Source organism: Protomyctophum bolini, assembly GCF_963924005.1.
Source record: "Protomyctophum bolini genome assembly, chromosome: 22".
NCBI lineage: Eukaryota > Metazoa > Chordata > Actinopteri > Myctophiformes > Myctophidae > Protomyctophum > Protomyctophum bolini.
The window spans coordinates 18,067,517-18,079,520 of NC_137883.1; the positions used below are offsets into that span (position 1 = coordinate 18,067,517).

The following is a 12,004-nucleotide window of genomic DNA, read 5'->3' on the forward strand; positions in this document are numbered from 1 at the left end:
ACAATAGTAGAGGGTCATGCCAAACAGCAAGAAACGAACCCTCAAATAATCCTCAAATACTCAGATTGGCAAAGGGTTGAATAGAATATGTTTGAAAAGATCTGAACTTTGAACAGACATAACTCGTGCCCTATTTGATCTACAGTCAGGTCATTTGTTCCGCATGCCTCTCTTCACGAGGAACACATTTGCCTCAAGGACCCATAAGCTCTGTATACTTCTCAAACTATTGACCAATCTATCTATGAATCAGTATAGAATGTCTCTGTACGTATGCACTGTACGTCTGTAATCCACGTAACTCGAGAACCGTTCGCACCACCGACTTCAAATTCGACACACACGCTCCACACCCCCACAGGGAGTGCAGTGCCCGGTCGGTGGGACCCACGGTTGTCTAGAACCGCCACAAAAGGCCACTGCCTGGGCTCCATATATGGAGCTGGCCTGTTCTGACATAACAACACTCCATATTTGGGCATGCCTCGATCCTGTAGGTTTACACTATATAACATTCGACGAATCAGACCCTTCCTCACCCAGGAGTCAGCCCAGCTCCTTATCCAGACATCAGTCATGTCAAAACTTGATTATTGTAACTCCCTTACTGGCCTAGTGGCCTACCGGCATGCGCAATTAAGCCTCTCCAATTGATCCAAAATGCCGCAGCTCGCCTGGTTTTCAACCAGCCAAAACTTGCACATGTCACTCCCCTTCTCCATTGGCTCCAAAACTCTGATGGTGGCATTCAAAGCAACCAAAGGTATGGCACCGCCATATCTTGAAAGTCTGATCGCACAAACCCTCTCGTGCACTCAGATCGGCCGACGCAGGGAAGCTGGAAGTATACTTCGCTAAAAACGCCCCTCTTCTTCCTTCTGGCTCCGAAACTATGGAATGCACTTCCCATTGCAATCAGAACTGCAGACTCACTCCCAATCTTCCGTTGCAGTCTGAAAACCCACCTCTTCAGACTCCATCTTAGCCCATAGCACTTGCCCTAGCCTCGACCTCCTGCAGGCGTATGGATAGGCTCAACTAACTTAAATAGCACTTTATGTAGACATAACACTCTATACTATAGTGTATACTGTAAATCACTTTGGATTAAGAGCGTCTGCTAAATGCCTAAATTGTAAATGCCTGACACAGAATTCCATATATAAGAATAAAGGGACACAGAGAGACAGATACAGAAATATCCATATATGTGCATAAAAGGGACACAGATGGGTGACACGGGTACAACGGGTGGGGCATGGATCTCCAACTTCCATTATTACCGACTCGGTGCTCTACAGTCAGGCACCGGTCTAGTATCTAAAATTCCAGTTCAAGAAAAGTTGGTATGTCAGAAAATGAATATCGATGAGACAATGAATATTGTAGACTGTACAATATTCATTCAACAATGTAGACTAGAGGGCTTGGCTTTTTTTCAAAATGCTTTTAAAATTGGCTTAAGGGAGGACAGGCGGACAGACCACATCCTCACGCTCATGTCACCATGACTCAGCCATAACCGGCTATGCCCACAAGTAGGTCATGTATGGCCTACTTGTGTGCAGGTTGTCACCTCGACAGAGTGCATTTCTAACACTGTAACACCACACAACTTTGTATGCTTGACAGCCATGATCCTTCTTACAGTGGTAGAAGGACACGACTCATGACAAATGGAGGAATATGAATCCGACTGAGCACACACTGTTGCTATGGTGTGTTGCACTCGCTGCTTGGCCCCCAGTACTGCTGCTTTCAGCTACATGAATCATTATACAATAATTAACCATCATACACATTCTCCATGTCTTTGTTGTCAAACCTGTTCGAGCAGTCTTGATGCTGACTGGCTGGAAGCCGCCATTGAGCGCAGAGGAGTCCAGGATGTCCGAGTCGAAGTCGCGGTGATTCTTCCGGTAGATGAAGAGCGCCACGACGACAGAGATCACCAAGCACATGATCACTGCAATCACCACACCCACGTACAGCGCCACGTCATCCGTGGTGGGCGCCACTGGAAGAGAACAAAATGGAGACTCATTGGATTTTGTATCATTATATTAAGCCATTTGGACCTCAGGACGCATCTGTGTCAAATAGTTTGAGAACCTGCACTGACTTCAGAAAGCCATGTCATGATTTAGAAGACATTTGTGGCATCTAGTCTCAGGTCTTAATGGGCACATGAGTCACTTTGTTGATAGGCAGCTCATTGATGAGCCCCGTGATAGCCAATATCAGCAGATTAATATCCTGCATCAAGATGCAGGTGGATATTAATCACCACAGAGACATAGGGTACTACTGGGTCATTATTATCTCCTCCTAAGAGGTCCTTTCATTGTAATGCTTTCATTTGCTGACTCTGGGAAATAGAGTGGGTGTTGATAAAAATGCGTCACGGTTGTTATGGAATGCAACACAAAAAACATAATTATGTCAACAGTCATTACACATTAAAGCCTGTAGCTGTAGTTACTTAGATCAGTATCTGTGAGGCCCATGTACAGTATACTGATGATGTTACGCAAAGATCTAATATCTCAGAGTTTAAATACAGAGGGCTTTAATGTCTTCCATGTGGCTGTTGCATGCGTGCATGTGGGTATTAATGAATGAATGAATGAATGAATGAATGAATGAATGAATGGATGGATGGATGGATGGATGTTTACATTTTCGTGTCAATGAGACCCATTCCTTATTAGACAAACAAAATGTTTTTTCTTTCACAACAATACACATACTGTATATACACATATGATATACAATACATATACAATACCGTATGTGTGTCTTGTATATCAATATTGGTATTGACATTGAACCCGACAATAGTATTTAGCAACAAGATGCCTTCAAAGAAACTACCAACTAAATGGAATACCGACAGTAATTCCACACGGCTGCCAGTCTGATCAAATGTCTTTCAAATTGCTCTGTGATGCCGTTCAGAGCCTTTCCCACATACAGTATGTGCCCTTTGTTCTTAAGCCCCACTGATAAGATCTAGAAAAGCTTCACATCATTTCTTTCATGACTTTCCCCCTCCTGGGGTCTTTCTGTCCAGCTTCCAGCTGCAGAAGCCACCCTGATTGGTCGGCCTATAGCGTGGCGTGCGAATGACGGCTATGAGGAAAACGCAGGCTGAGACAGGCCGTCATTACAGCCCCAGACATTTTAATGGATGTCTAACTGCAACAGTCAGAGCTCTTTGTGCTGTTTGGTAAAGAACGTCCTTCACTGTCACCAAGTCTGACAAATTAAAAATGAAGCCTTCTTTATAGGTGTCTAAATGCCAGAGGCAGAGAAGTGTCATTGTGCATTGCATCGCACCACTGAGTAAGTATGCCTGTATGCATTGCTGCACGTGTGCGCACGCTTGCAAGTTTCCATGTGGGTGTGCATGAGTGCGAGAAGTGTATTGTGTACTGTAGGCATGCATGTACTGTTAGAACCAATGCATGTACTGTGAGAACCAATTGCATGCAGCCATGCATGTACAGTAAAGCTGACACTATCAAATCTACAAGCTCACAAGGTGTCGCACTGCGACGCCTTGTGAGCTTGTAGGTCAGCTATTTTGGGGCGCTGGATACTATCATATGACGGCATATACATTTAGGCAGAGGTGAGCTGTTGCATGGGAGTTCAATGTGCAAATGTGAATAAACAGTTCATGATAACTAGTAGAGGGGCTATATAGTAATAATAACACTAAGAATTAAGTACATAAATACATGTTGTGCAGAGAGACTAGAGCTTCTTGATAAGGAAGCCGCCCCCTCTGCTTTAACAATTCACAGTGAGAGAACATGGACAAGGGTACAGATACTGCACCAGCAGATGGCAGCATTCACCACAGACCCCAGTGACACCGTGTTTGCATGGTGGTCAGCCTTTTACGCAAATTAGCCTCATGTCTCTCAGTGATGCAGATGGCACTCAATCTGTCTGCTGTGTTCCCATGCACGAGTGAGAATAAAGGGAAGCAGGCGAGAGTGCTTGTATACCAAATTAAAGACATAAATCAAGGTGTGTCATTTCTGAACACGTTATTGTTGGTCTACCCGTATTTCAACCGCGCTGACGGGCTGTTAACTCTTTTTGGATATAAACTGATTCTCTAAATCTGATGAATTAATCTAATGACTCACAACATTAGACATTTAGTTGTTTTTAAACCTGTTTATTCTATTGTTGCAAAGTGTGACTGCCATTAAGGCATGCTTTGAAAACAGACTAAATTTAACCAATTAATCTGAGTTTTACAAAGGAACAACTTGAAATTCTCTTAAAAAGCACTCTGTGCTCTGTTAATGCTGATTGGCTAGAGTACTTATTTGTGTTCCATTAAACAATAACATACTTACATGGGGTTTAAATAATCACAATAGATACAGTACATGGGACTTAAAACATCTAATGGGGATGGAAGATAAAGTGAGTGTGGGCATTATTAAGGTCTGATTTATATTTAGTCGTACAGTATCCGATGCCAAAAGTAGCTCTACAAGCTCATAACACGCTGAGGTGCGACGGGTTGTGAGCTTGTAGATTTTTGCAATTTTTGTCATACGATGGATTATAAATTATTCATATTAAGACCTCACTTCTGTCATTCCCACTCAACCCCTCCCAAGGACAAGTGACCCTGTCCATGAGGTCTTAACATAGACATCATATTAAAATAATATAATATTGTACGTTAGGCCTCTAATCCCCGCTGTAGTGCCGACATGGGTAGAGAACAAAGCAGGGAGCCGGCGTTGGACGTCTGGAAATGTAATTTAACTCTGCCTCCTCTGCCAGCCTCCCCTGCAGTTATTTAACATATAGATCCCTTCAGTGGAACAATCTCCCGTCCACGCCTTTGATGATAAAAGGCAGCAACCTGCTAAATGTGCACATTAAAATGTATCGCTTAGATTAATACATGCCTTTGAACATGAGCGATCGTCGGAAAGGGGCATAGTACAATAAATGGAAATGAAAGGGATTATTGAACACTCTATTCTCTGGGTTGGAGGCAGAGATTTATAGGAAGAATAGCAGCAAGGGGGAGAGAAATGCAGAGACAGAAAACAAATGTTGGTTAAAATGAAGAGAGAACAGAGGAGAGGTAACTCCTCTATTGGACTCATTCTCTGGGCCCTAGATCCCTTTTCACAGCAAAATATGATATAAAGAGGGTTGAAATGGACACTTATCATGGGTCCATTGTTGCACTCAGATTGGACACTCAGGCTGAAGTTAGCGAGGAGCAACAGGGTAAATGGCAGTGCCAACTCTGCTTATGGGAATGCGTGCGTGCTTGCGTGCAAGCTTTCTGGTCGAAGCCAAGCCATGCTGGCTTCAACCATGAAAAGAACTAATAAATGTTCTTTAGAATTCACTTCCTATATATTATCTTGGCGTTTGGCTCTGCTGCAATATTCTCCCTGCCCGGCACAATTAAACACCATCATTAAACATAAAGAGCAGGGAGATACAATAACAATCCCCCATGATACAGAAATAACAGAGCACACCGGTGGTGCTGGGGTGGCGGTGGGAGAAAACAGTGCATAACAACAACCAGGAACCATACGCAGAGGAAGGCAGGAAGAATGCATGCAGTCTCGCTAACTAGGTGAGCTTAAATACCCCGCCCAATTGGTCAGCTGACTGCCACATCAGCGCATGACGTGTGGGTCTTGCAAACACTGTATACACCCACATAGTAATGCAGCATATCAACCCCTCGAATACATTAATGTCCCTTGAGTGTAGCATGAACCTGCTCGAGTATACCTGACTGAACTAACTTTGCAAGTATCATCTTGCTCGATATCTGGGGTGGGACGGGGTCAGTGCTGTGAGATGTAACAGCATTTACACATGATGTGGAGTCCTCTGCTGTGCCAAATGCAGTAGGTATAAAGGTAAGGTAAAAAATAAATAAAATAAAATGAAATAAAATGAAGCAAGACTGTAGACAGAAAATGTGAACGAAAGCAGAAATAACATAAAACAAAACAATAACTCACATGAATTTCCAAAATCACTCTTGTCTTTGGGCTCAGAGGACTTCTGATATAAGGAACCTTTGGGAAGGAGAGATGATGGGTGGGAGGAGAGGGGAGGATAGGAGAGAGATGGGGAGGCAAGAGACAGGGGAGAGTGATGATAAAAAAAATCAAATTTAAAAGCCAACAGAAAAACAAAACTCAACAAATGAGACAGCAACAAAGTCATGAGTAGGAGTGATGAGACAAGGAAGCGATCTCTCTTGATTGTGCGGTCGTATGGAGATGAATGAGAGCTGCTAGAGACATGGAGGGTCTACAAGGAGGCAGGGTCTGTGATCCATCAGCCAGGCTTAGTGGTCCGGCAGCCACTGCTGTAGTAATGATGCTGGTGGAAGAACTGTATGTCTACCACAATGTAGGAATATTCTGTACATTTTACTTGAATAGAATTACAAAAGTTTGTTTCTAAAAAAACCTTCGTAAATCCTGACCTTCAAATTAAAAAATTACAAAAGTGGTATGTTGCTACAGTATATGCTGTACTGTACAAGTGTACATAGCAACCCAACAAGAACCCAAAAATTGGTTCACGTCTTTAAGGGTAAAAACCCCAAAAGGGGTAATAATTAGAAATATATATGTAAATGTTCAAGCAAAGTAAAAAACACCTCAAATTTGTACATACGTACAGTACATGAGTGACTGTACTTAATTACTTTCCACCACTGCTGGCAGGCCAGGGGAATGGATGGACGGGCTGATAAAGTACAGTGTGAGTCAATAGCAGAGATGTAGTGTGGTGGTGCAAGGGGTGGAGGAAGGATTAGGCTAGTTACAGTATGGGATATAGTGATGGAGGTGGAGATTGGTAGATGGACAGAAGATATAATACAAGCAAGATTCCAGTAAATATTGCTGATGTGCGGAGATGCAACACAGACATTTTGCTGCTTGAACCTTTATGTATACAGTATGAGTGAGTGGCATAATAAACCCTCTTGATTCCCTGATTCGGATTCACACAAAAGACAAAAGCATACACTACACAAGCTCAGTGATTATGAGGCCGTCCGGGGAGAATACATGACATGCAATAGCGCCAATCACGGTGGGACATCCAACACAAAATAGACAAACAATGAAGTCCTGATGGAGAGGCTAAGAACCAGGGGGAGACAAGTGGGCTGACAGGGAAATCAATGGCTTGATAGATGGGGCTGGTGTATACATGTAATCAGGCAAGGGGAGGTGTATGTCAGGGTCAGGCTAACTGATGGCCTGTTTGGGCCCATCCTGTGGAGTTTATATTCATGCTGAGTGAGGTTATAGCTAGTATAGAAGCATGCTTTAGTGAGCGGGGCCTAAAGAAAACCAATGTAATAGACCTGTGGCGTTCAACCTTTTTAATCTCAAGGACACCCAGTTTGATATGCATTAGTCCACGCCATGGACCCCCATTTGATACAATTTGTCTCTCTGTGACTCAATCTAGGGCTGCACGGACAAAATTTCATATATCGGTATTTATGCCAAATATTGCAATATCAATACGATATACGATATTACGGTTAAAATGTCATATTCTATAGTTGAAGTGTTGCAACATTGAAAACAAAACCTTATTAATAAAAAAAAAAAATGGATAATAACAAGTCACACACAAAACAAGTCACACAACAAGTCACATGAAAGAGGGAGAAATAGAGTGGTGGTTTATTTTCCGAGGGGCACTGGCTAAAACAGAGGGATGTTGCTGGCTTTAGAAGTGGACGATAAATGTACGATATGTCCATATATTGACGATACATCAATTTATTTTGCGATACTGATATTGCGCATGTTCATACAGTACCTCGATAACGATACAATAACGATATATTGTGCAGCCTTACACCAATCTATACTGTACTGAAACCTTGTTCATTTAACAGTGTCATTTTAATTTTAAAAAGTGTTTTTTAACCAAATTTGTAAGGGTCCATTTGGTTCCTGACTATCAAATAATTTACTACTGGGGACTCTGGGGGTCCCCAAATAACATGTTGAGAACCATTGCTACAGACCAATTCCTTACACATGACATCACAGAGCTGGGGAGGAAGGAAGGGGGGTGTGGGGGTCCGAATACAGGAAGACCTTGCCTGTGTGTTTAGTTGTTTATCAACAAACAGGTCTTTCCCTGTCTGTTTTGTGTAAAGATCCCCATCCAACCATGTGGCAAGATGTTGCAGTCTGTTTAGATTGATTTCTTCCGGGAATACACAGTACCTGAATGAGTCATTTCTAATTGGCAGTACAGTAAGCATGTTTGGCTGAAATCTGTGAGTTTATGCCAAGACCTGCTTGTTTACATATCGTTAAATTCTTCTTTGACACTGACCAGAATAACTATACAGTAATGATCTACAAGCTAATGACTGTGAGCTTATAGATCGCCTTCTATGTCCAGCTTTGAGGGTGTGTGTAGTAAATACAAACATTAAAGGCCATTGTCCCAACACAAATATTAAATGCCATTGACAATGAATGGCCAGCTTTGAGTGTTTGTGTAAACACAAGCATTGCGTAAACACAAACATTGAAGACGAAGGTGGGGCAAATTCGAATTGAGGTGATCAGAGTCCGTTTTTTCGAGTATACAATATGTGACCAAATTTGACTGAGAGACTGCCATTGTATTTTTTTTTAAATTCATGTCATATGAAACCAGGTAATCATAGCTTCAAATTGATATATTGGTTGTTCAGTTTGACCCACCAGTTTTGGAGATATGGCTTATAGAGTAATGTCTTGCAGAAAACAGCGAGAAAAGAGGCTTGAAAGGATCACTTCTGTGGTCTCTAACATTACACCTAGCTACATGTTTAAGCATTTATTTCATATTTACATATTCAGCTCTGACACTTATTTCAGACATGCTCTAGTATGTGAAGAGTCTGCCTGTGCTATTAACTCATTTTGGGAAAAAATCTGGTCACATATGGACAGTTAAAGTTAAACGGACTGTGATGCTATACTAACTAGTTTGGCTGGGGACCCCCTGGAACCCCATCAAGCATCGATGAGGGTCCCCGGACCCCACTTTGAGAACCACTGCGCTAGGGTTCGTGTGGCTAAGTAAACCTGACACGCACTCCTGGTTTTCCACAACCCTGTGTGTTTGATAGAAATACAGGCTGTCTTTTTGCCCTTGCTGCAGTAAGCCCTGCCCTTGGCCGATCGATATGTCAGGAAAGTGTCATCTTTGAGAGGCGAGTTACCAAAGCCTCGGAAAACAACATTAGAATCAGGTCAGAGAGGAGCACAAAAACACACGCCAAGTCAGGTCATCCTCCGGCGAACCGTGGAAACTCTAATCACAAGTGTTGGAACTTAAGGGGGCATTTGCAACTCAACAGGCAGAGTGCAACCTCTCTACATCAATCTGTAGATGCTTAACTTAGTTAAACCCAACTCCAGAATGCTCTTCTGACAGTCTAAATGTGATAAACAAGCTACAAAGCATATTACAGCAGAATTTGCTCCTTTTTGACCGTGGTCAGTTATTTATTTATTTTTAACAGCACGCAGAGATGGAAAATGCTGTCTCTGCCTCTTGACTCTGATCAGATCAAATTTCATTGGCAAATTTCTGCGATGGATTACAACCATAATGTTTTAAATAAATTCAAACAAAAGAAAATAAGATCAGCCTGGAACGGACTCCGCTGGCATGTGTTTGTTCAAGATCGCAGCCCTGCACTGTGGGAAGCAGATCGCTGGTCTGAGGTGAGTTCAGATTGCACACATCTTCCATTCCCAATCATATTTGCCATAATGTGAGCTTTTAGATAATGGGCAGTTCTCCTAAATGCCAGTGGAAATGGTCATTAGCATTGACATAAGTGGCTTCACCCTTTTAGCTTCCAAAGAAATCAATCCCTGAAATGATCCTAAATCTATATCATTATGGCTTTATTTTCTTTGCAAACTGTCCATCAATCTAAACGTGAACTAATGCTGCAGGGATGAATCGGAGAGGGGGAGGGGCAGTGGTTGGTGGGAGGGGTTAATGACCATTGTGTCGTGTATAGGGAAATAAAACAGATGAATACGTCTATATCCTTTAGATTGCTCCCTGATGTTTCTATATTGAATATTAGAAACAGCACTTTGTCTATTTATCTTGCTACATCATTAGGACTGCAACCATTATTATTTTTGATTATGATTATAATAGATTAGATCAATTATTTTTGATTAACTGTTGCAAACCCCTATAAACCACATACATATAAAATCAGCAAATACATACTGCACATCAAACTAGGAATCTGCAGCTTAATTAATATGTTTATGCTAAGGACATATACTTTCCCAAGGTCTTGTACTGTAAACAACCATTTCCATGTCAACAGAAGCCAATGGCATCTCGCATCAATACCAAACTGCAGGTAGCTATGTTTAGAGGCCCTCGGTGCAGATCAGTTGCACACATTAACGGCCATCTGCATCAGAGTCATGTCATCTAGCGAGTGGGTCTGTGTGATATTAGTGTCACAGACACCATCTGCAGCAGGTTACAGAGATGATGGAGGCGTCTGTGACGGTGTGTGGGCCTTCACAGTTCACAACTTCACACCCTTCAAGGCTATATTAGAGAGAAAATTCATTAAATAACTCATCACATCTCTCTCTCTCTCTCTCTCTCTCTCTCTCCCTCTCTCCCTCTCTCCCTCTCCCTCTCTCCCTCTCTCCCTCTCCCTCCCTCCCTCTCCGTCTCTCAGCTCCTCTCTCTCTCCCCTACTTTCTCCTGTTTGTTGGCAGAGAATGGGGTCAAACAATGTTTCAACAGAAGCCAGCTATTGCAATAAGCAGTGAGCACAAATAGATAAACTCTCTCTCTCTCTTCTGTTCACATTCTCCTTGTTGTTTTGAACACACACACCCATGCAAGCACGCACACGTACACACGCACGCACGCACGTGCACACACACACGCTGGCACGCACACACTGCCCACGCACCGGCAAACACACATATGCACACATAGCCCAGTCATCAGTGTAACTGCAGCATGTTCCAATCTCTGTGAATATAGGAAGAGGCTGTGGGAGTGTTGGCTCAGCCAGAGCTGTGTGTGTTTTTTCACTTTGGTGGAAGAACAGGAGACAGCAAACAATTGTCCTCCTGCGGGAAATATCCAGCCACACCACACACTGGACTTTTTTGGTGGGTAGGTGGGGGGTAGTTAGCAGCAGCCAGCACAACAATAAAATCAACAGAGTACTTGCAATGAATGTACTACAAGGAACTGTGGAAGCCTTCGCACCACTTTCTAATAGTTTAGAGATCTTTTTTAACAAGCAAAGGAAGGCTGAAACACAGCATGGTGGTGGTGCCACTTTGCGGGCTCATTTTTCCCTGCCATCGGACCTATGGAATTCTATGCTGTTCAAATCAGGGTAGCAATCACTCTTGGTAATTATGAGCCCCTATGTAAGTACATTATAATCACTTATCATTATTTTAAATATAGCTCCTGAATGCCTCGCCTGTCACAAGGATAATTACTTATATATGTGGCCAAGGTCCTGTCCCTTTTTTAAAGCTTACTATATTTACACTATGGCTGCCACATGCACATCGATCAGCTCCTGCGTTTGCGTCACTCTTGGGTCCGGCAGCGTTCGTATATTATGATATTAATTATGCATGTGAGGAAAATAAAGTCAGAAACCCAGCATGGAAAACTGAGAGAAAGACAGAGAGAGAGAGAGAGAGAGAGAGAGAGAGAGAGAGAGAGAGGTTTGAGCATGTCTTATTGTTTATGTATGAATGTGGTGAAACAGAATGAGTGAGACGGGAGTAGACCTATTATGGAAAAACCCCAAAAACAAGATGGTGGTAAAGACCGACACTCATGGCCAGGTTAAACCCTATATACGTCACTGACCACCAGTGTCCCCCAGGGTTCTATACTGGTCCCCTACTGTATGTTTTCCCCTTTA

At 42.6% G+C, this 12,004-nt stretch overlaps 1 protein-coding gene across 1 annotated transcript in view; it reads right to left on the reverse strand.

The window, feature by feature from the left end:
* unc5cb (unc-5 netrin receptor Cb) overlaps positions 1-12,004 on the reverse strand; it is a 180,919-nt gene that overhangs the window by 29,533 nt on the left and 139,382 nt on the right. Inside the window, exons 8-9 of the mRNA XM_080756803.1 lie at positions 6,033-6,089; positions 1,826-2,017 (exon numbers count right to left, since the gene is read on the reverse strand). Of these exons, the coding sequence (XP_080612929.1) occupies positions 1,826-2,017; positions 6,033-6,089 (249 nt within the window). The remainder of the gene's footprint in view (positions 1-1,825; positions 2,018-6,032; positions 6,090-12,004) is intronic.